Raw genomic sequence first — 19909 nt, forward strand, 5'->3', positions numbered from 1 at the left:
ATTGGTGCTACCTGCACTTTGAGGGAGCTTAGACCAAGCCCCAGATCAAGACCTGTCTGAAGAAAACCCAAAATATTGGACGTAGAGAGAAGGATTGGATCAAAGCCATTCCCGGCAGCAAATGACAAGAACTTGTCCCAGATTCTTGAATATATAACATTGGTTGTAGGCTTTCTGGCTTTTAGAAGGGTTGATATGACCCCTGGGGAACACCCTAAAGACTCGAACCTTCGCCTTTCAACTTCCAAATTCGAAGATCCAACTTCTGAGGGTTTGGATGAGACTGACTGCCCTGTGACAGAAGTTGAGGAAAAGGAGGGATCCTGATTAGAGAGCTCACACTGAGGCGCATGGCTAGAGGAAACCAAGGTCTCTTCGGCCAATATGGAAGTACTGCCACCACCTGGACTGACTCTCTGAGGAGCCTCAGGAGGAACTTGAATATTAATGGCTGGGGAGGAAAGGCATACACCGTGGTGATCCTCCAAGGGCATTACAGGGCATCCACTGCTTCGGCTTGGGTATGCGGCAGGCGAGAGAAGAATCTGGCCAGTTTGGCATTCTCCGGCGTGGCAAACAGGTCTACCTGAGAGGGATCCCACAGGCTGGCAATCTGATGGTAGACATGGGGATGAAGGGCCCACTCGTTGTCCAGGAAGTTCCTTGACAGTGAGACTGCTTAAGTGTTCAACTTGCCTGGAAGATACATCGCTCTGAGGTCCAGGAGGTTCTTCTCTGCCCAGAGCATAATCGGCTCTACCTCTCTGAGGAGTGATCAGCTGTGGGTGCCTCCCTGCTTCTGCAGATATGCGACAGCTGCCCTGTTGTCCAGGCGTAGGAGTATTCTCTGGCCTCTGATTTGAGACGCCAATGAAGTCAGTGCCAAGAATGCTGCCCTCATCTCCAAGATGTTGGATACCACTCCCTGGGTGGAACATGACCATCTTCCCTGTATCCTGGTTTCCCCGCAATGGGCTCCCCAGCCTTGCCCGCTTGCGTCGGACGTGATCGTGATCCAGGAGAGGAAGCCCTGGTGACGAGGCTTGGAGAGGTTCTCTGGAACTTTCCACCAGTGAAAACTCCTGTGCATTACTCCCGTCAGCAGGATCCTCTGAGAGAGTCGTTTCTTCCAGTGCGCCAAGAAACCCATCTGGAGATAGCTCAAGTGCCAATGAGCCCAAGGAATCAGGGGTATGCAGGAGGACATTGTGCCAATGAGGCTCAGGCATTGTGAAGCCGTCAGATACGGGCTCCGGATGACCTTGAACATTCTCTGGATGATGATTTTCGCCTTCGGAGGAGGTAATGATACTGTCCCCTCCTGAGTGTCGAACATTGCACCCAGATAGATCATCTGCTGAGTCGGTGCTAGTTGACTCTTGTCAGAGTTTATCAGCCACCCTAGTTCTCTTAGGGACTGTAGAAGCATCTCCCAGTGATATACCAACTGATCCGGACTACTTGCTAGCAGGAGGATGTCGTCTAAATAGTGGTATATCCTCAAGCCCTTCTCCTGCAAGGGGGCCAGAGCGGATATTAATATCTTGGTGAATACCCTGGGAGAGGTGCACAGACCGAAAGGCAGGGCTTGAAACTGTAGGTGGGTCTGCCCCACTGCAAATCTTAGGTATTTTGAAATGCAGGTAGAATTGGAACGTGTAGGTATGCATCCTGCAGATCGACTGAGATCATCCAATCCGTTGGCTGGACTGCTTGAATAATTGTTTGCAGGGATTCCATTTTGATGAGCCTCTTCAGATCTATCACAGGCCTCCACCCACCTGTCCTCTTGGTATCAGAAATAGGGTGGAATAGAACCCTGCAAAGCGCTCCAAGGGAACTGGCACAGCCACCCCCTGAAGCTGGAGTGATGTTATGAAATGTTTTAGAGCTTGAGCCTTCAACGAAGAAGATGGAATCTCTGTTCTTTTGAAAGATATGAGAGGTGGAGGATGAGAAAAATTCCAAAAGTGTCCCCACTGGATTGTTGACAGAACCCAGGGGTCCTGGCAATGGGCGGCCCAGACTGGAACAAAGGACCTTAGCCTGGCTCCTACCGGGGGTGTCTGGGCTAATCTGGCGTCAAAAAGACTGCTTCTGCTCCTGTGGAGCCGTAAGGGCCTTATTCTTCCTGTTCAAAAAAGGTTCCCTGAGTGCCCTTCCAAGGCCTTCTGTTATCTCTAAAGTGTCTTGACTGTCTGAAATCCCTTGGGTTCGACTGGCGGAACCTAGAAGAACCGCCTCTGGGTCTTCGCATCCTTCTGTCTTGGGGAAGCATGGCGGATTTCCCTCCTGTCACCCTGGAGATAGCTTTATCTAACTTGTCTCAGAATAGTGCTTTCCCATCAAATGGGATCTTGCACCAGTACTGTTTGGAAGCCGGGTCAGCCTTCCAGAGTTTCAGCCACAAGGTTCTCTTCGCCATTACTGAGTGCAGCATAGATCTTGCTGAGCACCTAATCGTGTTAATGGCCGCTTCCCCGACGAAGTCTGCCGATAATCTAAGCTCTTCCAAGACCTTAATTATATCCTCTTTGGTGACATCCTGGCGTAAGGCCATCTCGATATTGTCTGTCCAAACCCTTATGGCGTTTGGCACAGAAGTGAGGGCGATGGCTGGCTTACTAGCTGCTCCTGCGGCTAAGTAGCTCCTCTTAAGATCTAGATCGATCCGCCTATCTAGTGGATCTTTGAAAGAAGCGGAGTCCTCCATTGGAAGAGTGATATTCTTCGCGAGGCGTACAACAGCTTATTAAACCGGCCCAATGAAAGTTTTTTATCAGTCTTTGACCACTCATTCTGAATGACTTCACTAATCTCGCCCATCAGAGGGAAGAGAATCTGCTTCCTCTTGTGGAATGGGAAGTAACTCTTAGATTTCTGAGGTGGTTCCTCTGCATCCTCCCAGGCGATTGCAGTCTTGACTGCTTGGATGAAAGGTTGGACCAAGGAATAACTGAACCCAGAAGGCTGTGACTCCTCTGAAGAGTCTCCTGAGGGGTCTACAGGTGGTGAATTTCTAGTCGGCCGGCCTGGCAGAGGCAGAGGGGTACTGACTGCCGGAGGGCCAGGAACATTAGGTTCTGTCTCCTGTACCTGGGATGTCTGTGGGACTGACTGAGCGGGGACCAAAGCTGCTAGCTTAGAGAAGGAGTCCTTCATTGTCCGCTTAAGCAGATCCACAACCTGCTGACTCTAAAGCTCGCGGTTGGATGCATAGTCCCTAAAGCAGGCTTTACAGACCAGCTTGTCCGGTAGTGGCGTAGCCCCACACATCCAGCACTTCTTGCTTGCATAAGTTCTAGGAGAGGGAGACCGATCTCGTCTTCTGGATCTTGACCTTTCTGACCTATGGCGTGAAGAAGGGGATCTATGATGTGAAGAATGGGACCTGCAGTCTGGGCTGTCGTCATCACGGTGTCTTGAGGATTTCTGGTGCTTTTGGAGTGGGCAGGGCTACGATGCAAGGAATCCATGTTAGATTTAGGAAGCGCACTTTTTTTTTTTTTTGTGTTGTGTTTTTTAGTTTCTAAAGAAAAAACCTACCACAGAGCAGTGTCAGAGAGAACCTTAGCAGGGTACAGCTGAGCAGACTCTGTCAGTTATGTCCCTAACAATCTGACCTTTTATATGTAAAAAAGGTGGGTGGGCTAATCCTAAGCTCACCTCTGACATTGAAAATTGGAGAAAGGGCAAAACTGGCACTTTTTCCAGTAACAAAGATGGCCACCGGGCGGCCAGGCAACAGCGCATGTGCAGTAGCTATCGGCACCGAGGGTTCTACACAGATCCCTCACCGGCCAGAGTCCTATTGGCTATTGAGTACTACCCCGAACCACGCATGTGTCAATGCGGTGGTGAGGACGCCAACCGGCACTGTTCTTTTTCCTAATATGACGGCTAAAGAAAGGAAGGGGAGCGAAGAGAGAAAAATAAAAAAATAAAACCACCAGCCTGGGAAACAAGAGCGACTCCGCTGTATTCATCATGATATGTGATGGCAGATTGCATTCCTGTGAGGAAACTCTGCAAGATGACCCCAAAAGATCCACAGAAGGGGTTCCCAGTCTTATTAGCGCTGTAAGCGGCCCAAGAACAGGGACTGCGCACAGGAAAGGCTAAACCCGGCGGAAGCTGCTAAAGGCAGAGGTATGTACGTACTGCTACTCTTCACCAGCACAAGAGGTATAAGGAGAAAAAGGAGAATGTTGGGATGAGGGACTATGCCTTTCATTTATGCTATTCACTAGTCCTGAGGGAGGAGTCGAGGCGGAGCTCTATCACAGGTATGCTGCCATGGAGGCACCAGGAAATTCCTTTGACCAAGAAGTTTTCTATTATTTCTAAATTTTCCCATCACTGTGGTTGAAAACAAACATTGATTTGACCCCACTAATAATTAGAAAATTGAACGAACGTTCTTAACCACTTCCCGCCAGCCCTAAGGCGGATTGACGTCCGGGAAGTGGTTCTGTTATCCTGACTGGACGTCATATGACGTCCAGCAGGATAACATGCCGCAGCGCGCCCCCGGGGGCGCGCATCGCGGCGATCGGTGGAGCGGTGTGTCAGTCTGACACACCGCTACACTGATCTTGGTAAAAAGCCTCCGGCGGAGGCTCTTTACCACGTGATCAGCCGTGTCCAATCACGGCTGATCACGCTGTCAATAGGAAGAGCCGTTGATCGGCTCTTCCTCACTCGCGTCTGACAGACGCAAGTAGAGGAGAGCCGATCGGCGGCTCTCCTGGCAGGGGGGGGTCTGCGCTGATTATTTATCAGCGCAGCCCCCCCTCAGATCACCCCACTGGACTACCAGGGATGCCACTAGGACCACCAAGGAAGGGGCAACGTGGATGGCCAGGTATGTACCCCATGGCCATCCACATGTGCCCAATCTGTGCCAATCAGTGCCCACAAATGGGCACTGATTGGCACTATTATGTCAATGATATGCCCAGATCTGCCCAGCAATGCTTTAGCAGTGCCACCTGTCATTGCCCATCTGTGCCACCTGTCATTGCCCATCTGTGCCACCTGTCATTGCCCATCGGTGCCACCTGTCAGTGCCCATCTGTGCCCATCAGTGCCCATCAGTGCCACACATAAGTACCCATCAGTGCCACCCATATATACCAATCAATGCCACCTACGAGTGCCCATCAGTGCCGCCTATGTGTGCCCATCGGTGCCACCTATGAGTGCCCATCAGTGCCGCATACCAGTGCCACCTATCAGTGCCCATCAGTGCCACCTATCAGTGCCCATCAGTGCCGCCTATCAGTGCCCATCATCAGTGCCCGTTAGTGCCACCTCATCAGTGCCACCTCATTGGTGCCACCTCATCGGTGCCCATCAGTGCCGCCGTATCAGTGCCCATCAGTGCCGCCGTATCAGTGCCCATTACTGAAGGAGAAAGCGTACTTTTTTACAAAAAAATTTAACAGAAGCAAAGAAAAACTTGTTTTTTTTTCGAAATTTTCGGTCTTTTTTTATTTGTTGCGCAAAAAATAAAAACCGCAGAGGTGATCAAATACCACCAAAAGAAAGCTCTATTTGTGGGAACAAAATGATAAAAAATTTGTTTGGGTACAGCGTAGCATGACCGCGCAATTGTCATTCAAATTGCAACAGCGCTGAAAGGTGAAAATTGGGCTGGGCGGGAAGGTGTCTAAGTGCCTGGTATTGAAGTGGTTAAAATGACATTTTTTTGGAAGGAAGACATTGTTTTTGTTTGGCCAGCATATAATATATTACAGTTCTGTTTGAAAATTTGCAAAACAGTCCTTAACTTTTTTTTTTTTTTTTTTTTTGAATAAAAATTTTTTACCTCTGAGTCTGATGATATTTACCAGATTCAACCTCTAATGCCCCGTACACACGGTCAGACATTGATCGGACATTCCGACAACAAAATCCTAGGATTTTTTCCGACGGATGTTGGCTCAAACTTGTTTTGCGTACACACGGTCGCACAAAGTTGTCGAAATTTCCGATCGCCAAGAACGCGGTGACGTCAAGCACGTACGACGAGACTAGAAAAGGCCAGTTCAGAACCAAGCGCGTCACCCTTTGGGCTCCTTTTGCTAATCTCGTGTTAGTAAAAGTTTGGTGAGAGACGATTCACGCTTTTTCAGACTCGTGGTTTTCAGATCGTTTTCTGCCATTCACTTTGTGCTTGTGGGTTTGTATCTGCTCTTCAGTGCGTGCAAGCAAGTTCCGCGTGACTTTTAGTCATTGTATTCTTGTTCGTTAGTTACTGTTTTTCAGGTCGCTCTTCACAGGCCTTGCTGTTCTTCAGTGCGTTCTGTTACTTCGTTCTGAGCAGCCGACCGTTTTCTAGCCATGTTGCGTATGCGTACTCCTCAGAGTTCGTGCTGTGCGGGGGCTTGGTGTTGGGGTCCTGACCTTGACACAAGTCCAGTCCATGAACAGGGTGGGGAGGAGTTCATGGACCAAGAATTGGTTGCTTCAGCGTGACCAGTTCTCTCATATGCCTTTGCTCCGTGAGATCCGTGAGAATAATCCTGATGATTTCAGGAACTTTCTCAGGATGACGGACCCCGTATTTCACCGTTTATTGGCTTCGCTGACCCCCTATATCAGCAGGCAGGATACCTGCATGAGGCAAGCCATCACTGCGGAGCAGAGGTTGGTCGCTACCCTGCGGTATTTGGCGACAGGGAGAAGTCTGCAGGACTTGAAGTTCTCGACAGGCATCTCCCCCCAGGCTCTGGGTATCATCATCCCAGAGACCTGTTCTGCCATCATCCAGGTCCTGCAGGAGTATATGAAGGTAAGATTTTTATCCTTTAATATCACATTTCATTGTATTTAATGTGTGCTAATATATTGTATTTCTTTCCTCATTCCCTAATTACCATGATTGTAATATGCTGTGAATGTCCCCTTTGTCCTCATGCATGCTGGATTTTTATGTAATTAATTTTTTAGGTCCTTCATACAGATTGTCCTTCACTAACCTCCCCAGCATGGTCTCTCCTGGCCCTATATTCACCTCATGTAGTCACTTAACAATGTATTTTATCAGCTCCATAGTAGTGCTTTACCCCAAACACCCGCTAAAATGTTTCGAAATGTTATTTTAGCTTTAAATTCTGGAAGAGTGGCAGAGGCTTATTTTTTGTGGTGTCCCCAAATCATTTTTAGTAACCCTCCCTCCCCCAACTGCTAAGTCAGCTGATCCCAATTCTCTATCCTCAATCATCTATCTGCTGACTTTGCCAAACCCATACACTTTATACCCATCTCTTTTGTGCTCTGATTTATGGATGAATTCCCCAAAGCATGTAGTGCAAGGGCCTGCCTGAATACTTTCAAATGGTACTGTTAAAAGTTTTTGTATCCTATTATTATCTTGACAGGTAATAGCAGAATGTCCAAATGTCCTCAAATGTGTACAGTGTGTAATTCTATCTTTGTATTCGGACACTTCTTACCTGTCCAGTGGGCTGCCAATAGTGTAACTAAGGAGGGTCTGTTCCAAGTAATACCCTGTATTTAGGCATTCTTCTCTCAATGAAGTGAAGAGGGTTACCTGTCCAAGATTTCCACACACCCCATAATGTTAGAAATGGCCCATGAGGGGGGGGGAGGGGGAATATGATAGGTGTACCTTATACTTTGGCGTTGTTAAATTCCCCTTACTAAATGCTATCTGGAGGTTGGCCAAGAATGTTTGTGTCTAATCTGCTTGCCATGTTTATGTGCAAAAATAGTAATTTCTTTTTTTTCCTCTACAGTTTCCTTCCACGCCACAGGAATGGCAGACTGTGGCCTCCCACTTTGCTCAGCGGTGGGACTTTCCTAACTATGGAGGGGCAATTGATGGAAAACACGTCCACATCGTCCCACCACCCAACTCGGGGTCGTACTATTTCAACTATAAGGGGTTCAATAGTATAGTGATGTTGGCGGTGGTGTCGGCTAATTACGACTTCTTGTATGTGGACGTGGGGAAGAATGGCCAGATGTCCGATGGTGGAGTCATCGCCCAGACGGAGTTCTACAGGCGTCTCCAGAATGGCAGCTTGGACTTGCCAGCTCCAGAGGACAATGTGGAAGGACTCCCATTTGTGTTCGTTGCTGATGAAGCGTTTGCGCTGGGGGACCATCTTATGCGGCCATTCCCTATGAGGACCCTCACCCCGGAACAGAGGGTTTTTAATTACCGGCTGGCCAGAGCCCGAAGAGTGGTGGAGAACACATTTGGAATCCTGGCCAGCCGGTTCCGTCTATTTCTGACACCTATCCATATGGCGGAGTATAAACTTAATCATATCATCATGGCATGCTGTATTCTCCATAACTTTTTAAGGAAACATTCGGCCAACTATGCTGGCTCTGTTGGGCCTGAGGCCGGAGTGATACCTGAAACAACACTGACGGCGCTTGAAAGCGGACGTCCTGGCCTGCCCTCCCTGAGTGCCCGTGATGTCCGGTTACGATACCTGGAGTTCTTTGCGGGTAGGGGGGCCATCAATATGCCAGCAAATATGTGAAGCCTTTTTATAATAAAAAAGCAAACAAAAGAAATTCTTTGTGGACATTTACTGCTTGTGTTTGTTTTAACTGACCCTGACAGAAATGTGGGGAGTCCTGAAAATGGCGTGATTGTGTAACCTTATACAAAGCACTGTTGGGTGTTATTGAATAAAAGCAAAGACACTTTTCACTACAAGTGCACTTGCAACTGCACTGAAACTGCACTTGTAGTGCCAAGAGGATTTGCCCTTAGGAAATAACCCCCATTTTCTCTGAAAACAGCAATGACATCACCCCAAAAGTGTTGTAGCGTTGAGACAATAATCCACACATTCTTGATTATCAAACTTTTTTATACCTGCACAATCACATGTGCATTTACCAAAGGTTTTTCAAACAAACCGACATGTTTGTTGTATAACAATTTTTGGGGTAGCATTATCAAAAATAGAAATGTCCATTTAAGATAAAACAGGCATGTGTAAAACCAACAAGAAAGACACAAATCTTGAACTTACAAAGTTCACATTTGCTAGAATTTGAAGGCAATATCAGACATGAGTATTTATGAACTGTGTTTGATATTGCGTTCAGATAGGGTGAAGTCACCCCAGGAAAAGCCAAATTTGGAACATGCACACCAATTTACGAATTTCAACATGTGCAACCTGCCATCACGGGGGATCAAGGGACGTGTTTGGGATGAGAAACCCCTTCCTCACCGCTACTTTATTATTGAGGAAGGCGTTGCACCCCCAAAACGCGTCCATTGATCTCCCGTGATGGCAGATAGCACATGTTGACACACTGTGTGCATCCTCCAAATTTTGGCTTTGTGAAAAATCACAAAAACCTTTTGCACATTGTATCACACCAAAAAACAAAGGGTTTTGGAGGGGCTTTAAACTCGCCCCAAAACATCAATGATGTTTTTTTTTTTTAATAACATCATTGATATTTTTCTTGAGGTTTTCCAATTGTAAATTACACCCCATGATCTCCCCGATCAGGATCTGGGCACCTTCGGATGTGAAAGGATCTGGATCCACAACATCACGATCACCTAAAAAGAGAGGAACTCCAAAAAAAATTAGGTCTCAAAAATATGCCGCCATCCATCTCTTACCTGAGCCTGTGGTTGCAGACACTCACCTGTTGTGGTGACTAGTTCCACCACGTCTTCTTCCTCCTGCTCAGCTTGTGTTGGGGGGATTTCCCCTTTTTCCAGAGGGGGGTGGGCTCTGGTCTCCTCGGATGAGGGGTGTCCTCCGAGTCTTTTCTCCCCTATGTAACAAAAAAAAAGGTATACTTAGCACACAGATATTTGATGGCAGAACTAGAAATAGTAAACATTGCTTGGAAGTGGGGTACAATTGGCAATTTTAGCAGAGTTCCAAAATGTAGCATTTTCAGTGTCCTTTGTCAAACTTCAATACTTTACCTGTTTGGTACAAGCTTCACAGATGTAGCCCAACCCCTATAGTATACACTGGAGCACCTGTGTGGCCCCCTAATAAAAATGGTGTTCTTGTGTCCCACACTAGTGCTCCAGTGTCCAGATGTGAAAACAGCTGCTGAGTGTCCTCTCCTTACACAGAATCTACTTTGCATTTCATTCTAGTAAGAAAGCCATCTACACAACCAAATTCGTTTCATACAAGTAGGCCCTAAAAAATGTGGCCAAATGCATATGGCCTAAACAATGGTATTTTATAGTCCGAAAGAAAAATGTTTGATACGAACGAATAATGTGCCCATGAACATGAAAGTTGCCATTTTAAACTGTACAACAGTTTCTAAAAGCACATGGAGCAGCACGAACGTAATAAACATCAAAAGAATAGGAACACAGCACAACTACTTACTTTTTTCAAGCACTCTCCGGATCTTTCTGTACTGCTCATGTTCTCTGAATTTGAGGTCCGACCACCGCTTCCTGAGCTGATCTTTCGATCGTCGTTCCCCGAATTTCCGGTGCAGACTCTTGACTACTTTCGCAATGATCTTGGCCTTTCTGACATTGAGGTTGGGGTAAGGTCCATACTTTCCATCATAGTCGGCACTCTTCTGGATGTCCACCATCTCCAACATCTCCCCAAAGGACATATTTGCGGCCTTAAATCTCCTTCTGGATTGGGACGTTTCAGGATCCGGGCTTTCCTCCTCCTGCTCGTTGCTACAATTATCACGATCCTGCTGTGTATCCGCCATGTGCTCTTCCTCCACTGCGCAGAACGAAAAGGGGCGGGGAATAGACTAGAAAGAACGTCAGGGGCGGGCGGAGTTACACGCATGCGCAGTGTGTATAAAGCGTAGCACGCGTGCGTCTTACGTACGATCTGTGAGCGGAGGAAGGAGCATCGGAGGCGCCGATCGTGATAACGAAGGTAAGATCTAAACTTGCGCCTATACTGCTTCGAAATGGAAGCCTATATTTTAACAAGATTAGGGGAGTTTGGCCTGACCTTAGGGTTTGTCTTGTGTTGTGTCTTGCAGAGAAAATGGATGGGTTCAACGACCACAATTTCCTCCCCCTGTTCATAGACAAGTACAGGGAGCTGCCCTGTCTGTGGCAAGTGAGACATCCTCATTACAACAATAAACAAAAGAGGCAGACAGCGCTGGAGAAACTGCTGGAGTTGGTGAAGCCGGTGGTCCCCACAGCAACCATCCCTTATTTAAAAACCAAAATTGGTGGCCCGAGGAGCACTTATCTTAGGGAGCGCAAGAAGGTCACAGATTCCCAGAGATCCGGAGCTGCAGCAGATGACGTTTATGTCCCCAGGCTGTGGTACTATGAGAGACTGCGGTTTCTGTCAGACCACACTGAAGTCAGGGAATCCCTCTCTACTCTTCCTTCCACTCTTCCTTCCACCCCAGCTGAGGCTTCCGATGTCCAACCTGGGCCTTCCAGCCAGGAAGAAGTGGAGGAGCCCAGCTTGAGTCAAGTATAGCATTCTTCTACAGATTTCTGGTCAATAAATAAATGATGTTTACTATAAATGTTATTATTGATCACTAATTGGTGATTGATAAAAAGTGTTTTACATATTAATAGACAGTAGTGGGCACCCAAAATTGTTAAAAGAAACAAAAATGCTGGGCTCAGAATGCTAGTCTGTTATATTTGTTAACATTCAATTTGCAACAGTCAGAAGGTGAAAATTGTGTGTGATTGATGAATAAAAAACTAAAACTATGTCCCTTTTTCATACACAGGAAGACCTCAGCCAGGAGGAGGTTGTGGAATGTGGCAGTCAGGAGGAGGCGGGGATTAGTGGCAGCCAGGAGGAGGCGGGGCTCAGTGTCAGCCAAGAGAAGCCTGGGACCAGTCGCAGCCTGACTGAATCGCAGGTTCCTCCCCTCCGCCTTCCATACAAAAGGGCGAGGAAGACGACTCCCGTGCAGGATTCTGCGCTCAGGCTCATTCAGGAGGCTTCTGCGTCCCTCCGAGCCTTCCGCACTCCTGAAGAGGCCTTTGCCTGCATAGCTGCCACCAAACTGCAGGGCATGCAGGAGGGTCAACGCAAACTATGTGAGGACCTGCTTTATAAAGTCCTAAGTAAGGGGGTGAGTGGGGAACTAACACCCAAGACCGACGTGATTGAGTTGGACCATCCTCCTCCTCCTGCTGCCAAAACTCCACCACCACAGCCACAGCGTGGAAGGAAGTGTGGAAGGAAGACCAGAGAGTGATGACTCTGGGTTCAGTCTGGTCTGACAGAAGCTGCAGTCTCTCGTATGACCACAGCCTGGGGACACAGATGTCATCTGCTGCTTTCAGGATCTCTGGGACTTCTGGACCAGACTGCCCTCCCTTAGATAAGGACTCCTCAGGCCAACAATTTTGCTTGAAAATTATTGATGTCTGCCCTGGGGGTCCAAGGCTTCGCCAATTTCTGCAGTTTCTCCAGCGTTGCCTCCCTCTTTGTTTAGTTGTGAGCCCTTAATAGATGTTTTTTTTTGGACATTATACTCTCCTGTGTGTTTTAATCCAAAATGTACAGTTTGTTGGTGACGATTCAGGTACATTTCTAACATAAAATGTGAAATTAACAAGGGACAACAACACCAAAAAATCTCCTACAGATTAAATAGAACAACATATCAATGGTGTTGTGGTAACTTGACACAAAAAACACACACAAACATTTTCGGGAGTACAAATAAAAATCAAAAAAAAAAAAAAAAACACCCTTCAAAAAAATACAAACACAAAAAAAAAAAATCTACATTAAAGCCAAAAAAAAATAAAAAATACACCAAAATAATGTTGTCAGATGTGAGAAATCAAAATATATTGAGGGAATCCCGATAAATAGTAACGAAATAAGTTTGTGAGAAGTGTGTGTGAATATGAGCAGCAAAACTACTTCATTCTTGTCACATTATAAAGAAGAAGAGAGTACGCTGTATTAAACCATTTTTAACATTGCAGCGTGACGAAAGTGCTGTATCCATTGTGAACGCTAAGTTTACCAGACCGAGTTGTTCCGTGTCGGAATTTCTTCTGAGCATGCGTGGCACTTTGTGCGTCGGAACAGGCCACACACGGTCGGAATTGACGCAATCGGATTTTGTTGTCGGAAAATTTTATCTCCTGCTCTCCAACTTTGTGTGTCGGAAAATCCGATGGAAAATGTCCGATGGAGCCCACACACGGTCGGAATTTCCGACAACACGCTCCGATCGGACATTTTCCATCGGAAAATCCGACCGTGTGTACGGGGCATAATAGTATATACAGTATATCTCTTCTGTCTGTTATTCTCAGAGTGGATTAGATATTTTGCTCCCTAACCATATATTAGGTTATTTATATTTACCACTGCGTATAGATATTTAAGAATAAGGTTATTAACCGATTAACCGCTTGCCCTGGAAGATATGGCTGCTGAATGACCAGGCCATTTTTTGCGATTCAGCGCTGCGTCGCTTTAACTGATAGGCCAATATGTATTCTTCTACATATTTTTGGTAATAAAAATCACAATAAGCGTATATTGATTGGTTTGCGCAAAAGTTATAACGTCTACAAATTAGGGATAGATAGATTTATAGCATCTTTATTATTATTTTTTTACTAGTAATGGCGGTGATCTGCGATTTTTATCATGACTGCAACATTATGGCGGACACATCAGACAATTTTGACACATTTTTATGACCACTGGCATTTATACAGAGATCAGTGCTATAAAAATGCATTGATTACTGTAAAAATGTCACTGGCAGGGAAGGGATTAACACTAGGGGGCGATGAAGGGGTTAACTGTGTTTCCTACTAAGTGTTCTAACTGAAGGGGTGATGGGTCTTGCTAGGGGAAGAGATAGATCGGTGTTCATACTTTCTATGAACAGACGATCTGTGTCTCCCCTCCTCTCCTCTTTACACACAGAGATCCCGATTCTCGCCGTGTCACGAGCGATCGCGGGAGCCCAAGATGTTGGAGAAAAATGGGGAAGGTAATGTACAGCATGCTTATGCTAAGTACAAGTTCACATGAATCATCTCATGATTACCCCAAGTCCTAAGAAGCAATTAGGGCAAACAGACCTAGAGTGAAAATGACTACCTGTAATGCTTTGTAAGAAATATTCCTTATTCAATTTTCAATATATATGTTTATTATTAACCCATATTCCATATTAAACGGTATACACATTATTAGCTACTATAGGTAACTTACCATCGGGTGGACACATAATCTGTATAGGGCGGCTGAGATCGCAGTTCTCGTACTAACCCAAAATCAGCTATTTTCACAAGCTCCGGACCCATACATAAAAGATTTTCAGGTTTCATATCCCGATGAAAAAACCCTGACCCAGCAAAAGGAAAAAGGGAGTGAGAACAGAACATGCCCAGATTTTAAAAATTAACAGAAAAAATGAAATGAAAGAATAGCAGTATAAAGATTTTGTGCTTGACACCCATGAATGCCTATAATGCCCCCCAAAAAGTCAGGACAGTATCTTAAGACAAAAACTTGAAATGATAACTTAAAGCAGTATTAAACCCAAAAGCAAATATTTATTATATTACAGCTTACCAATTCTTACATGTGGCTACATTAGTTTTCTTTTTTAGGCTTTCTTTCCCTTATTTTCACCAAGTGATCCTGCAAGTAAATCTGTTGTTTTTCAGCAGAACAAGCTGCCGCGCAGATTTAGCAGTTAGAGGGTTAACACAAACCATTTACCACTGACATTGGTGCTTACAATGATCAGCTTTTATTTATTTATGTAAAACCTTTATCCCAAAAGGAAAAAAAAACGATTTGCTGTAACTTCTTTTATAGTGTTAGGCTTCATTCACACTTGTACGACGCCAAAGTTGCACCAACTTTGATGCAACTTTGGATGAGTGCAACTTGAATACGACTTTGACCATTGATAAGTGATAACTGTTGCATTGTATAACATTCAGGTACAACTTTCATGCAACTTTTGAGGGTTAACATTGAAGTCTATGGCTCTCAAGTTGCATGAAAGTTGGACCAAAGTAGTGCATGAACTACTTTGAAGTTGCTGCAACTTTAAGTCACACTTATATGAATGGTTATCATTGGAAAACATGAGGAACGAATTGTCATGCAACTTTGATGTCCAAAGTTGCATGACAAGTAGCACAAGTATGAATAGAGCCTAATGCCTCGTAGACATGTTCCGATTATCGGATGATAAAAATCGCTTTCGGATTGATCATTCGATAATGTGATCGTTAGTACACAGCTTTCGACAGCCGATCATGACAGTCCGTCCAACAAAATCCAAAAGGGCAAACACAAAAACTTTGCTCGGACAACAGCCCATCGTATGACAATCGTTTAATCAGTACAGTATGCGTCCCCTAAAAATCGATAGATGAACACCATGCATGATTGGAAACAAGAAAATAAACCAGAAGGACACAGGGGTCACACGTATTTGACATCATTTCAGATACGTAGCTACGCACACCGGAAGGTTTTTCCAGAATCGTACAACAAAAATCTTACTTTTCGTAGAGCACATTTTGCACGGTTGTATTCAATATTAGTTTTATGCAACAAAATGCGAATGATACGTTGTACGATAATTGGAACGTGTGTACGAGGCATTAGCTGGAGCTTAGCTTTTTCTTTTTTTATGCAATTCCTTTTTGAGGCTGGGTTCACAGCAGAGTCTCACAGCAGGAGTCCGGTGCGTCTCCATTCATCGTTTCAGGTCCGATTTCAGCCTGAATTTTGGGCTGAATTCAGACCTGAAACTAACAAAAAGATACACAGGACTCCTGTGCAATTCGCACCGGAGCTGCTGCGGAGAGCGCTGGTCACAATCCAACCCACATTCAATTTGCATAAGTGTGAACCCAGCCTTAGACATTGTGCATTTACAAAAGATTGTGGCAGTACTACAATAAATGTGAGCAGGAGCTCCACAACGAACCAGCAAAAGCTCATAAGAGCACAGTGATTTTCCAGTAACAGTGAACTCTAGAAAGCGAATATAATGTATATGTAGAAAACTGATAAGGTACCAAACAAATAAGCTGGAAATAAGGGGGGGGGGGGGTTAATGGTCACAAAATGCACGAGTTTTAATGTTTTAGCTGGAGTTCAGCTTCAATTTGTTAGTGTATCTAAATTTGCTAGTGCCTCTATCACTCCCCTCCCCCCAGATTACCAGTGCTGCTGTGCAAAGGTGCCCCCTGTGCTCCTTCAATCTAATAATTGGTAAGTTGCAATATATTGCATTTTTGGTTTTAGGTTTCATTCCACTTTAAGCTTAGGAAAGAATAAATCCCCTATTTACAGCTACTGACAAGGTGCTTTTCTACATTTATTTTATTACAGTTACTTATATAGTACTGTCAATTTACACAGGGATTTACAGATACTGTATATTACATAAATCTACTTCATATAAAATGTCTAATGCATGTATGTTTTTCCAAACAATATATTATAAAAATATAATACAACAATAATAAATAGGGATAGTATATAATAGGGCATATAATTTAACTTCAGTAACTAACACTTAGCAGGATGCAGATGAAAAATGGCATTCTAAATGCTTACCATGCTTGTGTATAAAGGCTAAGCCAGAAAGCACCTGAAACATAATGTTCCTTATTTCACTCTCAGTGAACATCTTATTCTCTCTGCCGAGACAGTGATGTAGGAAAGCAGTAGCAGAAAAGAAAAGAATAAATAGTAATGAAAGGAAATGAAAATCACAAGGCCTCTTGATACCATTTAGAAGTCTCATCAAAAGACATAAAACAGTGTCCAGGATATTTGTGTATCTTGTTTCAATGCCAATTGTATTCTCTGCCAAGGTAAGTGTTTTCATACATTGTAAAATGAGCCTATACAGGAATCTGATGTGACCAATTTACTGAATGCATATTATCATCTACCCTCTATTCATCTAAATGGTATCAGTAGTTCTCTCTCAAAACTGAAGAAGAAAAAGAACAGTGTAGGTAAAGAATGCATATTTCAAGATCACAGGCTTCTGTTGTTAAAAGAGAAATATATATCTGTAGATTGAGGCCTCCTTCATATGGCCATATGGCATCCACCAGATTCCAGCAGAAAGAATTAGCTGATTCTTGTGGTTGGAATCACAAGTGCAAGCGAACAGCTATATAAACCAATGACAGGCTGACAGCGGCCACCACTATGCACATGTAGCTGCACGTCATGGGGTTACAGTGAGGGGAAAAAGTATTTGACCCCCTGCTGATTTTGTACATTTGACTACTGACAAAGAAAGTCTATCATTTCAATAGTAGTTTTATTTTAACAGTGAGAGACAGAACAACAAAAATATCCTGAAAAACGCATTTCAAAAAAGTTATAAATTGATTTGGATTTTAATGAGTGAAATAAGTATTTGATCCCCTATCAATCAGCAAGATTTCTGGTACCCAGGTGTGTTCTATACAGGTAACAAGCTGAGATTAGGAGCACTCTCTTAAAGGGAGTACTCTTAATCTCAGCTTGTTACCTGTATGAAAAACCCCTGTCCACAGAAGCAATCAATCAGATTCCAATCTCTTTACCATGGCCAAGACCAAAGAGCTGTCCAAGGATGTCGGGGACAAGATTGTAGACCTACACAAGGCTGAAATGGGCTACAATACCATCGCCAAGCAGCTTGGCGAGAGGGTGACAACAATTGGTGCGATTATTTGCAAATTTAAGAAACACAAAATAACGATCAATCTCCCTCGGTCTGGGGCTCAATGCAAGATCGCACTTTGAGGAGTTTCAATAATCATGAGAATTGTGAGGAATCAGCCCAGAACTACACGGGAGAATCTTGTCAATTAACTCAGGGCAGCTGGGACCATAGTCCCCAAAAAGAAACAATTGGTAACACACTACGCCGTGAAGGACTGAAATCCTGCAGTGCCCGCAAGGCCCCCCTGGTCAAGAAAGCACATGTACAGGCCCGTCTGAAGTTTGCTAATGAACATCTGAATGATTCAGAGGAGAACTGGGTGAAAGTGTTGTGGTCAGATGAGACCAAAATCAAGCTCTTTGGCATCAACTCAACCCGTCGTGTTTTGGGGGAGGTGGAATGCTGCCTATGACCCCCAAAACACCGCCCCCCCACCGTCAAACATGGAGGTGGAAACATTATGCTTTGGGGGTGTTTTTCTGCTATGGGAACAGGACAACTTCACTGCATCAAAGGGACAATGGACGGGGTCATGTACTGTCAAATCTTGGGTGAGAACCTCCTTCCCTCAGTCAGGGCATTGAAAATGTGGCATGGATGGGTATTAGATAGGACAATGACCCAAAACATACTGCCAAGGCAACAAAGGAGTGGCTCACAAAAAGCACATTAAAGTCCTGGAGTGGCCTAGCCAGTCTCCAGACCTTAATCCCATAGAAAATATGTGGAGGGAGCTGAAGGTTCAAGTTACCAAACGTCAGCTTCGAAACCTTAATGACTTCAAGAGGATCTGCAAAGAGGAGTAGGACAAAATCCCTCCTGAGATGTGTGCACACCTGGTGGCCAACTACAAGAACATTCTGACCTCTGTGATTGCCCACAAGGGTTTTGCCACCAAGTACTAAGTCATGTTTTGCGAAGAGGTCAAACACTTATTTCACTCATTAAAATGCAAATCAATTTATAACTTTTTTGAAATGCGATTTTCTGGATTTATTTGTTGTTATTCTATCTGTCACTGTTAAAATAAACCTACCATTAACCACTTGCTAATCAGCTGCCGCAGTTATACTGCGGCAGGGTGGCTCTATTGCGCGAATCGCCGTACCGGTACAGCACTCTGTGTAATAGATACAGTGGGCATGCGCACAGCACCGGAGCCGATGTGTGTAGGCAGCAGCTGCAATGTCTGCCGGCCACCCACGATCGCTCCACAGAAAGGCAGAATGGGGATCTGCCAGTGTAAACAAAGCAGATCCCCGTTCTGTCTGGGGAGTACAGTGTGATCTTCTGTTCCTAGTGATTAGGAAGAGCGATCTCTCTGTACTTCCAGTCAGTCCACTCCCCCCACAATTATAAACACCTCCCTAGGACACACGTAACCCTTTAATCGTCCCCTAGTGTTAACCCCTTCCCTGTCAGTGTCATTTATACAGTACTAAGTGCATTTTTATAGCACTGATCGCTGTATAAATGTCATTGGTCCCAAAAAAAGTGTCAAAAGTGTCCGATCCTTTTGCCGCAATGTTGCAGTTCTGACAAAAAAAAAATCACTGATCACCACAATTACTAGTTAAAAAAAAAAAAAAAAAAGTAAAATAAAAATGCCATAAATCTATCCCCCTTTTTGTAGACGCTATAAATAAAACAAACCAATGAATATACGCTTATTGCAATTTTCTTTACCAAAAATATGTATACGTTTATATTGGCCTAAACTGATGAAGAAATTTGTTTTTTTACATTTTTTTTTGGGATATTTATTATAGCAAAAAGTAAAAAATATTGTTTTTTTATTTTAAAAATTGTCGGTCTTTTTTTGTTTATAGCACAAAAAATAAAAACCGCAGACATGATCAAATACCACCAAAAGAAAGCTCTATTTGTGGGAAAAAAGAACATCAATTTTGTTTGGGTACAACATCGTATGACCTCTCAACTGTCAGTTAACGCGACACAGTGCCGTATCACAAGAAATGGCCTGGTCATTAAGGGGGTAAATCCTTCTGAGGCTGAAGTGGTTAAAATTATAGGCTGATCATTTCTTTGTCAATGGGCAAACATACAAAATCAGCAGGGGATCAAATACTTTTTTCTCTCACTATACCTGTGGTCAAGTTAGGTTACTTTGTGTGCAGCTACATATGAACAGTGGCGGCTGCTGTCAGGTTTATGCAGGCTGAGCAGCTGCCGCTAGCCGCTATTCACTTGTACCTGCGATTCCAGC

The 19909-nt window shown here is 44.5% G+C and overlaps 1 protein-coding gene across 5 annotated transcripts in view; it reads right to left on the bottom strand.

Moving 5' to 3' along the window:
* Positions 1-19909, bottom strand: part of MAK (male germ cell associated kinase) — a 131642-nt gene that overhangs the window by 61095 nt on the left and 50638 nt on the right. For 4 of the 5 annotated variants that reach the window (XM_073631050.1, XM_073631046.1, XM_073631047.1 and 1 more), the window contains exons 5-6: positions 16572-16654; positions 14196-14328 (exon numbers count right to left, since the gene is read on the bottom strand). In XM_073631050.1, the coding sequence (XP_073487151.1) occupies positions 14196-14328; positions 16572-16654 (216 nt within the window). The remainder of the gene's footprint in view (positions 1-14195; positions 14329-16571; positions 16655-19909) is intronic. The other variant, XM_073631049.1, reaches the window with a different exon arrangement.

Source organism: Aquarana catesbeiana, linkage group LG05 (assembly GCF_042186555.1).
Source record: "Aquarana catesbeiana isolate 2022-GZ linkage group LG05, ASM4218655v1, whole genome shotgun sequence".
Lineage (NCBI taxonomy): Eukaryota > Metazoa > Chordata > Amphibia > Anura > Ranidae > Aquarana > Aquarana catesbeiana.